Here is a 16543-nt window from a genome sequence, read left to right on the forward strand (position 1 = left end):
TAAGAAAAAATTCTCCACGTTCAGTCCTACACCGCAGGCTACAAACAAGACACCACCCCCAATTTGCATGAAGGACACCACATTCCCTCTGCAGCTTTCAGGAATGACCTTGTCCTGCCACAGGGATATTTCACATATAATCTGCAGTCCATTGCCTTCAACAGCCTTGAAGACTTTAGCAGGAAACCCAAGTTATATGGCAACCTCACAAATTCTTGACATAACCTCAATGGATGTAACCCATTTTCATTGTGGGTACTAAGAACCATTAGGCTTATTTCTCTCCTCCTCCACATCACTCTTCATACCATAGAGAAAGCTGAAGAGAAAGACAAATTCATCAAATACCTCCACTGCCTATAATCTAGCAGCTTTCATCTCACTGAACGGTCCCAGGCTGCAAAATACAAATCTACAATTCTGAATTGCCCCGTAACGGACATTTCAAAGCTATTTGACTCACAGCAGGGAAAAAGTCCCAAAGATTTCTCTTCATTACACTTCTGTACAGGAAAAGTTAAAGACAGGTACCCCGAGATCAAGCTCAACAGCGTCTTCATGCCGAAGAGAGGGAAAATCTATTGTACCGTTTACGTGAGCTGGGAACAGGAATATGGTCTACAAAGTGAAAGAACTTACAGTGTAAGTACCAGCAGGAAAACCATCAGCATATTCTTAGGTGCCCGATCACCCTTCAGAATGAGGTAAAGAAGGAAAAATTACATTCATTTTGTTTACAACTGAACACCCCAAAGCATCACACAAGTATGAAACAGTGCTGCCATTTTTCATCTTGTAATTTCTTCCACTTCAAATGCAGTTTCAAAACAATACTTCCTACATATGCAACACTGATTTCTTCTTGCAGCCAAGTACTTCATTTAAAAAAAAAAAGCATAGGCAAGTGGTTTTCACAGATTTTAATTTTAAATATTTTTTAAGAGTAATACAAAAGTTACAAGTTTGTCTTTTCAGACTAATCGTTTGGGTTTTTTTTTCCCCTCCCAAAAAAATGTCTTCGGTGGGGCTACCTGCTGCATCTTTCAGGTAACACTGTTTAGAAAGCGCTTCAAATGAAACAATTTAAGCTTATGTTTTCCAGAAGAGAGGGTTCTGTGTCAGACGTCTCTGGAAGTTCTCATACCTAGGAAAAAAAAACAACAAACCACAAACAAAAGCTGCTGCAAATAAAATGACTTAAAAAATGATACAAATAATTTAGTCTATGCAGAGAACATGATAAATTACATGTACTCCACACCAGGATGTGAGTAAATCTAAAATCCACCTTTCTGATTCCGTATCAAGAATACTCATGGTGAGACTTGTGTATTTCAACAATAGGTATTTCACTAAAAAGTGGGATCCCAGAGGATGCTCATCCAAACTTAGTCAAATTGTAAGTGAATTAAGAGTAGTTATTTTGTGCATAACCTGTTTCAGTCTAGGAAATCAAAGTTTGAGCAGGTACAAGTGTGAGTGAGGCTGCCCATCATCCCAGTAATCGGGCCAAGACTCTCACAGAAGAAACCCCAGCAAATCTCCGCTCTTGTGAGACCCCACCTGGAGTACTGCGTCCAGCCCAGGGGTCCCCAGGACAAGGAGGACGTGGAGCCGTTGGAGAGAGTCCAGAGGAGGCCAGGAAGATGGTCAGAGGGCTGGAGCACCTCTGCTATGGAGACAGGCTGAGAGAGTTGGGGTTGTTCAGCCTGGAGAAGAGAAGGCTCTGGGGAGACCTTACAGCAGCCTTCCAGTACCTGAAGGGGCCTACAAGAAAGACGGTGAGGGACTGTTTGCAAGGGCATGGAGTGATCGGACAAGGGGTAACGGCCTTAAACTGAAGAAGGGGAAATTAAGATTAGATATTACAAAGAAATTCTTCCCTTTGAGGGTGGTGAGGCACTGGCACAGGTTGCCTGAGAAGCTGTGGATGCTCCATCCCTGGAAGTGTTCAAGGCCAGGTTGGATGGGTTTAGACAACCTGGGCTAGCGGAGGGTGTCCCTGCCCACGGCAGGGGGGGTTGGAACTAGATGATCTTTGAAGTCCCTTCCAACCCAAACTGTTCTGTGATTCTAAAACCAAACCAAGAAAACCGCATGCCATTTAGGGATACCCTGTAATACTGGAAAAACCAGGGTAAGACCACTGCTTCTGAATCCCATTCAGCTGTTCCTAGATTACCCCTTCAGTGCTGCTCCACCTACGGTGCACAGAGCCAGCTCAGCACTTCTCAGTTCACAGGACAGTGGACATGAGCTAGCAAGCTGGACAGACTCAAGCAAGCTTGCACAGAGACCACAGCCTCCAACTGAGGATCACTCCCTAGCAGGCTACATGTAACCTGCTCACAGGTAAGTAAGAAGGGACTGCAGACAGTTCGGCACCCAAGGCTGTGCGTCGATTTGCCCTGTAGTTCTAATAGAAGCCTTGAGACAAAGTAGTCCCTGTTATTTTTCCACCCTTATCAAATAATTCTAACTTCCACATTTTTTATATATGGTAATGTTTTAGTAAAATCTTATGAGGAAAAGTAATTCTCTAACACCTAATGGAATCACGGATGCACACATGGGGTCCTAATTTCACTTTCCATACTCACAGAAACAACCAAACCACAAATAAACTGAACATCAGAATTCATTATTGACCTACAGTGAAGAAATAGGGAAAGTATACAATTTCTGTGACTTTCTAAAAAAAACCAAAACCAACCAAACCAACAAACAAGCCACAAACCCAAAAAACCCCCACAAATAACCAAAACAAAACAAGCTGACAGGCTTTGAGCTACAAAAGCATAAAACCCCCTTACAATTCCCACAAACCCAAGCTGTAAGGCATCAAAAGGTACTGCCAATGAAACAAAGAAAACCAAAAAAGAGGTTCTCCTCCACCTCATAGTTCCTAACCCAACTCAAATGAGAAGAGAGACTTTTAAAAGGTTTTAAACCCACTCAAATTAGGGAAAGGCTTATTTATGAATTAATTTCTAAGCCAAACTATTGAATTTCCATTGCAGCCAGCCCACTGCAGAGACGTAAGATACTCTACATAATTACAAGCTATAATTAAACACATCATAATGACTCAAAACATAAGAATAGAGCCAAAAAAGTTGTTTTTCTGTGGCTGTAATGAAATTAACAGCCTTCTATACACAGATGTGTTCAGTTTATTAGAGTTATGCCTCACTTCACTATACAGTCTTAAAGAACCACCAAAAAGCAAATTCAGCATCATCCAGGCAACGCCCAGCCATCACCCTGCTGCTTTAGTCTGTCTTCCCTTTGGTTTCTCTCATCAGAGACCTTACTCACCATGTTCATGGAGTGCACAGAGTTACCTGCTTAAATAGAAGGTATCTGCATCAAGTTACGCTCCCAAAGAAAATATACTGCTTACATTAGCTGCCTGCATATTCATGAGATCTGTACTAACAGTAAAACTGATTCAGAGAGCCCAAAATACTGTTATAAAAAGGGTTGAGGTTAACACTGTAGGGGCTAAAGAGGGCTAAACTGATAAACTGTGGGAAAATTTTTCAGACACCCTAAAGGACTGCCTGCAGTGCACGATTTACCTCCAGACTACGTGGGCTATCCCCACCGGCAGCTATTTCTTAAACCAGTCCTTGGAAAACAACTCGCAGACTTTTGCATTTGTGCTCAAGGGTTTTGGTGATAGAACCAGGTCAACTAGGAACATGATTGCTCCACCTCTCTCATCTTCTTAAGCAATGTAACTATGCTGGAACTGTGTCTAGGAAGAGACCAAGCATAACAAGTAAGTACACACTGGTAAGTATCAGTGTGTTCTGTCTTCCCATGACTACAGAGTATTTGCATAATCAGCAACATAGTGCAAATCCACATATGTCAAGGGCAATACTTTTAGAAGCAAAAAAAATTTCATAGGCACTTTTCTAACAAAAAAATGGTATGAAGATGCCAAAAAATAAATATAAAGACAGTGGACAGAACCTCTCTATACTTGAGATAAACAGTAGCAAACACTTTTAAACATTTTTGCATCATCTCACTGAACAGCATGACAGTAGTTCAATACTTAGAAATCAGCTGGTTTAATGCCTAGAAAAAAGAAAACTTGTTACTAGAGATCATTGCCATTACCATTTCAGAACTACATTTGCAGGAATAAAAGCTTCAGAAGGATTTGGAGTCATCTGTGCTTGAGTAACAGCAAATGAGGAAGCAAAGTTATAGAAGTTATCCAACATCTTCTGAGTGAACTGAAATACAAAGAGAGAGATTTGAAGTAAGTTCTTTTTTCAGTTTGAATTTTTGTGCAAAAGTTTAACAGATACACAACTCCTATATGAAGTAAAATTAGCATTGCCATTTAAAACACAATGGGAAAGTGGATATAGTAGGTCCAGAGATGTCTGTTTTAAAATGATCAAAACATCCTAACTCTCAGTCTTGCCCTCAGATCCATCCAGAAATCATTTTCAGAATCTTCACTCACCCTCTCCCTGCCCAATTTCATCCAGCTGGATAAACTGCTTTGGAAGAACATGTTCTCGTGACAAGGAAGTGATGCAGTGACAAGAACTGTCCCCCTCCTCCAAATTAAACCATCAGAAGAATTGCAGACCAGGTCAAAGCTGCCAAACCAGCTCGCAGCAAAACACTAGTTGTTAAACCAGCTGAAAAGTCTGCAATCTGCCTCGTTACAATGTGTCAGACTCCAGCAACAGGGAAATGTCTTTTAGCTTTCACCACAGAAGGGCTGCTATCCTGGCACAGATGATTTTGCCTTTTAAAAAGATACTTTTATTGCTATAACGTAGCAGTCCCAAAGAGATGATGTCGCATATTAAATAAAAGCCATTAGTTATTCACAAAAATGCTTGCAGGCATATCCCCTTCCTCTGCTATCTACTCCCTCAAAGGTTTCCTTCAACTGTGACTTCATACACTTTCTCCACAGGAGTTACTATTAGTTCAACTTTTGGCTCAACTGCATTCCTTGAAAACAATAGACAATTTCAGTTAAGATGTGATTCTCTTTAATAGAAAACCCCACCTAACTGGAAATAACATTTGAAAAAAAAATTATGCAATCATGAGGTGTTTTTTTTCTTTAAATACTATTGCTAGAAAAATCCACCAGCCACCTTGCAAATGACCCCAAGTGGCACATTATGACCTCATGACTTAACTACTGCTATTATAAAAATTGGTGGAATCAGAAGTGTGATTTAGATGTCATTTGCCCCTAGCAATTCCAGAAAAGCTCAATTAATAGTACTGTACAATAGCTATCGGTTAACTCCTAGTCATAATACCTTTCTCCAAGAGACCACACTTATTCAGAGCTATTATGTGTGTAAAATGCCAAAGGACATCAGCTATATTATAAGGATTACTGTTCAATTACCAGTGTACCTCAGCAAGTGTCTGTAAGGAAAGTGAGCAAGAAAAAAAAAAGCCTCAAAAAAAGCCTCATCAACTGCTGAAATGTTAAAAGATAATGCCCTAGCCATCAGTGTTCGGGAAATCAAGACCTGCCATGCAGATCTAGCTTGCCTCAAACTGCTGTTAGATGGCCAACTCACTGCCTGTGCTGGCTGAGGATTTCCAGAGGTTCAAACTAACAGGCAGGCTGGGTAAAAGCATTACAGCCCAAGGCCTGGTCCACAGGGAAAGAACTGAAAAAAAACCCAAACCAAACATCTTTCTGTGGGAGAGGGCATGATTCTGTAGTTCTGCAGAACTACATCAGAAGGATTTCTCAGGGGTCAGTGGCACACTTGGATATCTATCTGCATCCATGCCCAGGTCTGCCTTGACTTTTGACTAATTTTTGACCATCCCCACAAGTCTGTGCACTGGAGTTCCAACATCTACAAATCACCAAAGATCCACTGTCTCTTACATGCATTTTGTCCTAGCTGCTTCTATAAGGAAACATCATAAATATTTTTACAGTAGAGTCACATCACACGAGTATATTGGCCTGATTCCAGTGAGCATGCAAAATCCAATCCTTTACAGGAGATATAGTTTTCCAATGTTAAGAAAATTTTCAAAATATCAAAGCATCCAGCCAAATGATTTCAGAATGATTAGGTTGGTTATAATCCTATAGCCACCCATAGGAGATTTTTTCATTTATTTATTAGTTCTTCAGAGACTCAATTCTTAAGACTTTTGTAGTACCGAGAATTTCTGAAAACAGAATGTCCAAGCTACCTCTGTGAATGAATCTACTGATGACACAGCAGCATTTGCAACCGGAGTCTGCTGGGCCAGGTTCTCCAGCAGTTCCACTGAGATTCCAATCTGGGCCACTGTTGGTGTCTGAGGGAGGTTCATGGCACCAAAGGGATGTTGACTTCCCTTCCCTGAAAACACCACAAACAGTACACATCAGATTTGGCACATGTGTAAAGACTGTGTTACTTAAATCACCGTGTTTCTTCTGTAGGAGGTATTCCTCAATCCCTACCAGAGAGAGACCTCCCTGTCTCAGAAATACAGACAAATCATGCAGTCCCGGCACAGGCACAAGTACAACAGATGAAAGTGTGGCAGGTACACTTAAAAAAACACAGCAGATCTTAAGGAAATTTCTGAAAGCAAACTAACAAAAAAAAAAAAAACCACCACAAAAAAATCTCCCACAAACAAAAAACCCACCATGAAGTAAATAGATTCAACAGGAAATACAATCCCAGAGTGACAGATAGCAGAACCTTTCTCCATAGGAACCAACCCTTTAATTCACATTGTAACAATTGTAGATAAACATGCAGCAGGGCTGCAAGGTTGTTTGAGTCACTCATCCAAACCAGGTGCTTGTGAACCCATTTGTGCACTGAAAAACAGAGAGTGTTACTTAAGCTTGCTCTGGCTCAAAGTTATCCAGGTGGAGTGCTGGGCAGCCCCAGGGCTCATCTGAACTGCTCAAAACCACCAACAGCAGCAAAGGTCAGATGAACAGCCACAGAACAGAAAGTCCTCTCACTTTGCAAGAGCCACAAAGGAAACAATGAATCGGGCAGAAAAATACCTCCAAATTGCATACCACTCATACAGGCATCATCCCAGTCCTCTGCCATCACTTCTGACCTTTCTCAACCGAGTATTAGCCAGTACTTTCAGTCCCAGCTTCAGCTAGTGCCTCTGCAAACAATGACAGACACCTAGGGTCACCTAAATCATGCACTCCTCCGTCAGCATCTGTGAAGGAAAATACAGGAAAAAGGTCTAGGGGACCACAATGCTATCAGTAAACAAACACTAATAGTCCACCTAAGTTTGAGTGAGCACAATAGACAAGTACCCTCAACACAGAAGTGATGTTTCAGTAGCACTCTCTGGCCTCTTACTAGCAGAAGAAATCAAGAGCTGTCCCACAGATCACTTAGTCTTTCTTGCAGATCAAGATAGTGTTAACTGAAATCTAAAACACCACCTGATTTAGTTCCACGGTCAAAAACTAGGCCAGAAAACCAGCACACGTTTGAGAAGTTGAACTCAGGCTCAAGACTGAAGATCTCAGAAACTTGGCCATTCTTCCACAGGGACACAGACACTACCACAAAAGCCAACACCCAACCCACACTGAGAGCACATCCACAAACCCAGTAGCCTTTTCAACTGCAGCCTAGTGTCACTCTTCACTCCAAGTCCTAAAACTGCGATATAGCTACATTTACAAGTAAAGCACTCACCATTAAAATGTTACTTTGACACAAGGCCAATAAGAAGAGAGTTCATCTCCTGAAGTACTATTTAGCAGCTCTTCTGAGAAATGCCACTGCTGTCTGATTTCAACTTTTACTGTAGATAGATGCTTGCTTGATAAAGGTAAAATTTATTAAAGTATTAAGAAAAAAAGAGAAAAGCTATTAGAAACCAAATATCACACAAGTTCATTATTAAAAATCCCAATAGCAATAGAGCTGGTAGAAGTTTTACATCTTGTAAATATCTTTACCCGAGAAGCTAACATTTACAGTAAGAGTATAAAATCTTCAAGCAACAGGCTCCATCAGAATATATCACTAATTTAGATCATGAGTGTCTTTCTAAAGAATAAAATACACCCATTCTGTCACTTTACATGCAATCCCATGGAACCACTCTCCTGGAAAGATGTCCACCTAAAGGGCGAGAGAAAAGTATCCCCTGCCATCCTTACACCAACTGAAATACACTCCACGTTTTCAATGCTTGGCTCTTGCAATTAACATTCCAAACCTTACAAATAAAGGGAACACAGTATATTAACCGGTACTGAAAGACAAACTCAGGTTTTCGTATTCAGACCCTACACTCTCCAACGTACTATGTCACAGCAGAGTAACTGCAGTCAGAAAAGTAACTTTTCCACGCCTGCCTTTTCCTTCACTGAACTCTTCATTCAAGATAGTGAGCCCTCATTACCTTCCAGCCCAACCATGTCAAAAACCTTACCCATGGTATGTCTCAAATGCAGACCTCATATTAGAGGGTATAGTTGTAAGTAGGAAACAGAGCACGACACACGTCATTGCATGCTGCACAGCAGAAAAAGTCTGTAATGGAAAAGGCCTTGCTATAACTTTTATCCCACTTGCCAACACACTTCCAGTAAGGGTGCAAAATCCCAGCTCAAGGTTTGTTTTCTATTTTGCCACACATTCAGGCACAACTGAAAAATAAAAAAAAAAAACCCACTAGCTTTCCAATTCCAAGGCAAGGAGTATTTCTAAGCCCCTTCTTTATGCAATCACATGAAATTAATCTACTTTCAATCAGTAAAACAACACGCAGTCAGAGAAGAATATATCATAGAATCATAGAATGTCCTGAGTTGGAAGGGACCCATAAGGATCATCAAGTCCAACTCCTGGCTCCACACAGGACCAGCCAAGTCTGAGCATATGACTGAGAGTGTTAGCCAGACACTTCTTGAACTCAGTCAGCTCGGTGCTGTGACCACTTCCCTGAGGAGCCTGTTCCAGTGCCCGACCACCCTCTCGGTGAAGAGCCTTGTCCTGATATCCAACCTAAACCTCCCCCGTCGCAGCTTCATGCCGTTCCCTCATGTTCTATCACTGGTTGCCAGAGGGAGGAGATCAGCGCCTGCCCCTTCGTTCCCCCTCATGACGAAGCTGTAGGCCGCAATGAGGTCTCCCCTCAGTCTCCTCTTCTCTAGGCTGAACAAACCAAGGGACTTCAGCCTCTCCTCATACGTCTTCCCCTCTAGACCCTTCACCATCTTTGTTGCCCTCCTTTGGACACTCTCCAATAGTTTTATGTCCTTTTTGTACTGTGGTGCCCAAAACTGCACGCAGTACTCGAGGTGAGGCTGCACCAGCACAGTGTAGAGTGGGACAATCACTTCCTAGACCGGCTAGCAATGCCGTGCTTGATGCACCCCAGTATTTGCATGCACTGAAGTATTACCAACATACAGTGAAGGAGTACCAGCCATTATCCCTCTCCAGATCTAGAAGCACAGACAAGCCAGTGACAATTGCCAGCAGGCATTTTTCTGAAGTTTGATGCTCTAGGCTCAAAGTGCTTCCCTACAGCATAACCTCCTGCTTTGAAAGGGAAGGCCAGCAACACGTTCTATCCACATTTTTCCAAAGCAACCGAAACACAACAACTGTGGCAAAACCCAGCAGAATCTATGTCTTGTCTTCTAAGAGCAGTCACGCTCTGCAAGGGCATCAGGAGCCCAAGTAAAAAACTTGAATTCTTCAGTCACAGCTTGCCAACTGACCACAGTTGAATGATGAAGCTCACAGTGATTCCATTCAGAATGCCAGTGACCTTAATGAATGGTTAGCACTACTAGTGCAGCTCCAACAGGCACCAAGGGATCTTACTACAACACTTGATTGCAGCTGCAGTTTATTACACAAGTGCAGAAATTGCACAATTTCAAGAGATCAACAGCCTCTTTCACAAACGGTATACTGCTATGTTATTCCTCTTGGCACTAAAGAAGCCACTCAACTTTGTTACGGCCAGAAATACTCTATTTTGCCTTGACTACAGGCTGTTAAACATTTCATCTGTGATGAAAAAAATCCAGAAGTGGGAAGAGACTGAAAGAATACACGTTGACTGTCATCCCACTGCGGGGTGGGGAAATGACCAGAAAAATCCCAAACCTCACAAACACACATTATTCAGCTTTTTAGCTGAATTCTAACTACCAATTTTGATTGGGGGCAAAGGGGAGTTGATTTAATAGTTTTATTTCTGGCAAACATGAAGATTGCATATGAAGAGAAAAGAATAATAATTTAAAGCGGGTCACCATCTTATATGATAATTAATCCTCAAAAAGAAACATGTAATAATGCTGGATGCTTTGGGCCTTTGAGTCCTAGACTTAATATCAGCAGATGCAGGACTTCACTCACTAAATCAAGGGGTCAAAACAACATGAACAGAAAAAAATAAAATTAATCAAACACAAAAAACCCTACAAACCACACAAACACTTACATTTCTAGCCTCCCAGCATAGCTTTTAAGAATGGTTAAAAGTCAGCAGGAAGAACAACAGGAAAGCCTGCTTTTAGATCTATTAAGTTGGTACCATGACTACTAAGAAATAAAATTGAACAAACTTTTCCTGATTATAGAGGAGCTCTAAAGGAATCCTCCAGGGGGTACTATGACATTCCTGTGAGACACCTTCAAGACCCAATCTGGAAATCTCTTACTCAAAGAAGGTTACCCAAGTTTAAATAGCACCTGTAGTCAAGGAAAAAGTGTCTGGGTTCATAATTTAGTCTCCTCTCCACAAATCACTTTTTCATGTTGAAGAGTGTACTCCACAAAGGCAACTTCCCCTTTAGTTCATGTATTGAGACAACCTTTTGGTATCCCACTTGGAAACGCGGCAACATTCATCTGCATTTGCTTTCCTAAGTAAGCACAGGACAGGAAGGAGAGAAGCAAACAACAAACCCTGGGGCAGGGCCGTTTTACTTGACCCTCATAGTCCAGAAGTCTAATACCACCATATTCAACAACCAACCAGTCCTTACAACAATGTGCAACATGGGCAAGTTACACACATCGCAAAACCCATACAGCTCCAGGGCATTTCAGACACTAAAATTAACGTAAGAGCTACAAATCATACATTTAACCTTTGCCAAAGTCTGTGTAATAAAACACCATGCCACTTCAGCTGGCCACTCACATCCACAGAAGAAAGATGCTGGCCCTCTTCATCACACAGTGAGAAACTCTACTACAACCACTGACTGCTTCAGAGGGACACGAATTTGTTCCTCTCAACAAGGGATTAAACCCAAACCGCAGATTTCAGTCAGTAATGTCTCTCAATGATTCCAGCTCCCTGTAATCCCTCTCTGGTCTCCCCTTTCTACAGTCTCATTGTCTGCTCCATCATACAATTGTTTGTGGTCATGGAAACTAAGGCTGTGTAGCTTATACTGACTCTACAGTCAGGGATAAACTGTAGACAACAAGGGGAACGGCGGAGGTCTCTGTAGTTCAGATCAGGCATAGCACTGCCTCACTGCATTGCAAATACAGTCAGCCATGCCACAGAGATCCTCCCCGAGAGCAGCCCTTACTTGGAAATTACGGCTAATCATGCAAAAAGCAGCTGAAAATGTGTTTTTCTATGAAGTTGTCTGAAAGCATATATAATACAGTAAGTCCTTCAAGCATGAGAAACATATGGAAAAAGAAACAGTGATACACTTTACTGTTTCACTAATAACACAACTTTGGAATACACAAAAACATACCCGCCCCCCCGCTTTCTCTTCTGAAGGGGACTCAAATTTTTGAGGAACATGTATGATCAGAATTCATTTTGCTTTGCACCTTGAGAGCCCTTATGTCATGTCACACTGCCATCCAGGATGGATTCAAATGAAAACATGCCATGTTACAAATTAATACATTTTCTCACAGCAACCTCAATGCTTTCCTAAACACAGATTCAAGTTAAGGTTGTAGACTACACTGAAACCTATACAAGATGTGTATTGCTTTATCACCATAACAGTTGAAGCCGCTTGACTGACACATCTGTCCTTCTAGTAAGACACATGTGTGCCACTGGGGTGCTTCATTACTTTTATAATATGCATGGCAAAACCCCCATACATATTCAGAAAAATACACCAGATATATTCAGGTAGCACCAGCATTCTCTGGCTCCCACACGAGTCAGATTTCTCTGACTCGAGTCTGTATCAAAAATATTACAACACTTGGAAAGCTGTTTCCTAATGACGACACCCTCTATTGGACAATTATATAGTGCAACCGCACCAGAATGGGAAGCGGGTAGCTGTCTGAAATCACTGCGTCAGACTTTACATTACAAAACCTGTCTCTGTGCGACAAAGAATACAACCGCTTAACAGCGGAAGCTGAAAGAAAGCGCTAGGCATGTCTAGACAAATGCCTAAAAACCGTACTACAGAAGCTACAGGGTCATTCTTCCTCCTTTCTTCTCTATGCAGCAGCACCGGAACACGTGCCAAGTCTGCTGAAAGGAATTTCCAGATCAACACCACATACAAGAGATGATGAGAGAAATTTTACAAGGAATATTAATGGACAGACAGACTTCCATAAAGCTGACAGACTGCTTCTAGTACCACATCTCCCAGGGAGTACCTGAAAACACGGAAGTCTGCCTTTTCAGGTAGCTTTCTGTTCAAAACCACCTTCAACCATTTATCCCCTATGCATGCAGGGACACATCTGTTTCACTGCCTGCTACATTTTACCAGTCTTACCTGATTTCAGACCAGAAATTTTGAAGATGGCACTTGGCTTCTCATTAGTGACAAATCCCAGCAGCTGCCACACTGCCATCCCACTCTGGTCCGGATAACAAAAATAGACAGATCCTCCCATTCCTTCGGGAAATGGTATTGTTCCCAGCATGAAGACCACTACATGGTTGATATTTTCATAGTCCGGTAAATCAAATACAAATTTGTCTTCAGCCACTTGCTGGGGTGCTGCTTGTACCTAAAGAGAACAAAACCTTTATTAGTATTACTGCGTTTTTCATCTTTGTAACTGAATTTCCTTTTAAAGAAATGCACCTAAAGTGGAACATAACAAAAAGTGAGGAACGTACTAACCTAAAGAGCAAACAGCCAGATAAAAGTCAAACACAGCAGAAGAACAACTGCAAAAAATATCACTAAAAAGGCACAACACTCTTGTTCTACCTCCACTGAACGTATATCCCACCCGGGACTACAGGATCAGAATACCTTCGCTCCCCATGTGCGTAGGAGGAAAATAGGGTGCAGAAGAGATTGCCAAGTCTATAAGCAGTGGCTGTAGACCACCTGGCTGGCACAACCCCAGGATCATGGAAACCTGTTCACATAGGAAATACAATAGACCTTGAGACAGGCAGTAAGTAGGATGGCTGAATGCCAGAGCACAAGATACCCTCCTCTTTACCCGAGATGCCACATCCTTGCAGCCAACGCACAATCTAGCCTTAAAAAGCTTCTTTTAAGCTTCCACCTCGTCTCTGAGGAGCCCGAGCCTCTTCATTAACAGAGGGGACGGTGACTGCCTCCCGGCCACGGGGCTCTACACTGCGCCTGCCTCTGGGGCCGAGAGGCAGCAGCCAGCCGAGGCGCCGGGCAGGCGTGACGAGGACGGCGAAGTCCCCTCTGCCTGGGGCCAGCCCGGGGCGGAGCTCGGTGAGGGGAAAAGCGAGTCCCGCGGAGCGGCCCTGCGGCTGCTCCAGCCCATCCCCGAGCGGGTTGAGGGCCCCGCCCGCGGCCCGGGCAGCGCTCACCAGCCTGCCCGCCACCAGACAGCCGAACATGGCGGCGAACGCCGAACCCCCCCTCAGACGCTTCGCTGCTCCGGAGCCTCCATGAGCGCCGTCTCCCGGAAATCAACACGCCCCGTTCACCCCGGGGCCGCCGAGTCACTTCCGGGGCGCGGCCCCCGGGAATGGAGCGGAGCAATCGGACTACAACTCCCGTCGTGCAACGCGCTCTTAAGCAGCGAGCGGGGCGGGGCGGGGCGGGGCGGGGCCTGACGGGAGATGTAGTTCGCCTGGGCAGACAGGGAGGCCCTGGCTCTCACCAAGGCTGCCATCCCTTGCTCTGTTTTCTGGATTAAAACATGACTGATTTGCTCCGACTGCTGAAGAGCAGAGGAAATTTTGTATCTTCTGTACCTAGAGATTAAAGTCAATCCTGCTATGGAAGTAAAAGGCTAGATCCAAAGTGTTTAAATCCAGATAAAACTGGCGAAGCAATTAGGTACCAATAAAATCTGCATTCAAAAACAAAAGAGAGAAAAAAAAGGAAAAGTCAATGAGAAAAAGTACCTGATTAAACACACGGACATACATCCTGTATACTAAGAAACAACTGCTGTAACAGTATACGATGCTGCATTAACGAGACACTGTGTTTGTCCTCACAGTCCAGACTCTGGAAGTTTACACTGAAGAAGTGCGCATACCGTGTATATTCATTGTGTAAACTGATCATCGGTGCCATTTCAGAGTACCTATCATTAGACTGCACTTGGTGCTCAGAGCACAACCCTCCTTGACTTCAGTAGTAGCTTCCACCAGTGAGATTTCCAAACCTCCATCAAACCCTCCACAACACCCACAGGATAGTCTGGTGGTCTGGTTGACATCACAAATGGGAACAGCTCTAGTTTTCCAAGGGCAAACCCAAAGAAAGTCTTTGCTATGCCATCATCCCTCTCTTCCTGCCAATGCCTCTCAACGTCTTCCAACTTTTGCAAAAACAGGCAAAGGTCATGACAGCAATAGGAGACATTAAACTTCAGTGCAACGAGGCAGTGGAAGGGGACGGGAAACCTATGTTTGTGTTTCACAAACATTTGCACAGCTACGAGGTGATAAGTGTCAGAACTTGTGCTCTGTGCCAGATTAAAAGGAAGAACCTTCTACTGGGTGGAAACATCTGCGCACTCCCCTTGGGCTCAGTCCCCGCTTTCTGTCTCCATTCCAGGTTCCCTCTCCAGACCCACCTGCAGTCCTGAGAAGTCTCGACCCACTTTCCGTTTGTCTGTCCAGTCCTCCCTTATTTTCGTACAACTGTCACCCTGCAATGCCTGGTTAACCTCCATCCACAACCATTTCCAGTTGCTTTGTCCATCCTGTCTGCTTCCAGGACCCTTCCCGGGCTCCTCATCTTTCTCAGTTATTCATGGCTATCCCCTTCTGTATCCCTGTCAGCCTCTGTCTTTCTGCCATCCCTTTCAGTCTCCAGCCTGGGAATCTCATTTCATTTTTTCCACTGACTACCTGCTATACCTGTATCTTTTCCAGGCAGCATTTCTCACATAATTCCCTAAATCCCAAATCTCAATCTTTATTCCCCATTCCCCCAGTTTTATCTATTTTTTAAAGACATGCTACAAACAACTACAATTCAAAAGATTACCAGAATGCATCTTTCCAAAGTGCTGATGTCTGGTTAAAGGAATAAGCAACTGAAAACAGGGGATTTCCACAGGGCAGTTTTAGCACACATTGCTGCTGATTCCACTTACCACACAAATTTTAAAGCTAGATCTAACCAAATTTGATTTAACTGAAGGAGGCTAAAGCAGCTTCAAATGCTTTGAAAGTAATTTTTCATCAACTTTCACATGAACTTCCGTTTAAAAGGTAAAGGCATCTCACCTCTATCCCATATCATTCACTTAGCTTTGAAAAATAAAGGCAAACCTTCATACAAGCATTAGGTTCAGTTTGATTTTACACTTTAGAATATGCAGAATTAATGAGGAGATCCAAGAAATAGCAAATGCATCTCTCCTTGATCACAAAATATCTTGAACATGTTCTGCTTGGAAGAATACTAGTTGAAATTTCTTCAGTATCAAGTAGTGATTCGTTACCCTTACAGTCAGAAAATCCAGACAGCAATAAGACATCCTTGGTACATCTTCCAATTAGTAAATGCAATAGGCAAAGCACTGAAAACTAAGCAGGATGTTGTTAACCTGAAGTAGGGAATCAATTGGAATTGGTGGAATCAGTGGTTACTATATGTAAGCAGTGTCTCCTGACCTTGTCTTGACGCCAGTAGGAAAGTCAGCTTGAAAATGGAGGTTGAAACTTTACCTCCTCCTAAATAGAGTTATGCAACAGGTTCATATACCTCAGAAGGAGCCTAGCAGAAGAATATTAATGCATAGACTGAAGGGGCAGAGATCAGGTATCCAGAGCCCTAAGCTGATCTCCAAGCTCCTTCTGACTCTGCCGGCATTCCCACGTGTCTTTAATGATTGCGCAAGGTCAGCCTTTCCAGGAGGATTTGATGCTTTGCCTGAGCCCATAAACAGAAAACTCTATGTGCAAGGATGAGTCTGAATGGCCCTATATAGCAGGAATTCCTTTATTTGTCTGGGATTCAGCATGCTGAGGGAACTTCTCAGCTTGAACATCCTACTGAGGGGTGGTGTCACTGAGCAAGGGAAGGAAGGATGGAAGGCAAGACAGCCAGTCCAGCACCCTGCAGGATAACACACTTGTTCAGAAATAGGAG

The 16543-nt window shown here is 43.0% G+C and overlaps 1 protein-coding gene across 3 annotated transcripts; it reads right to left on the reverse strand.

Moving 5' to 3' along the window:
- Positions 1-905: 905 nt before the first annotated feature.
- HIKESHI (heat shock protein nuclear import factor hikeshi) lies at positions 906-13939 on the reverse strand. Of its 3 annotated transcripts, none has more exons than XM_075742508.1 (6): positions 13795-13932; positions 13253-13361; positions 12764-13001; positions 6217-6368; positions 4132-4250; positions 906-1144 (listed from the first exon to the last, which is right to left on the reverse strand). In XM_075742508.1, exons 3-6 carry the CDS (start codon positions 12912-12914, stop codon positions 1090-1092), a joined length of 477 nt encoding a protein of 158 aa, XP_075598623.1. In that variant the 5' UTR covers positions 12915-13001; positions 13253-13361; positions 13795-13932; the 3' UTR covers positions 906-1089. The 3 variants fall into 3 exon arrangements, with proteins under 3 accessions (XP_075598623.1, XP_075598622.1, XP_075598621.1); XM_075742507.1 differs by having other exon boundaries at positions 13118-13361; XM_075742506.1 differs by lacking the exon at positions 13253-13361 and having other exon boundaries at positions 13795-13939.
- Between the last annotated feature and the right edge of the window lie 2604 nt (positions 13940-16543).

The sequence above is a fragment of the Balearica regulorum genome, chromosome 1 (assembly GCF_011004875.1).
Source record: "Balearica regulorum gibbericeps isolate bBalReg1 chromosome 1, bBalReg1.pri, whole genome shotgun sequence".
NCBI lineage: Eukaryota > Metazoa > Chordata > Aves > Gruiformes > Gruidae > Balearica > Balearica regulorum.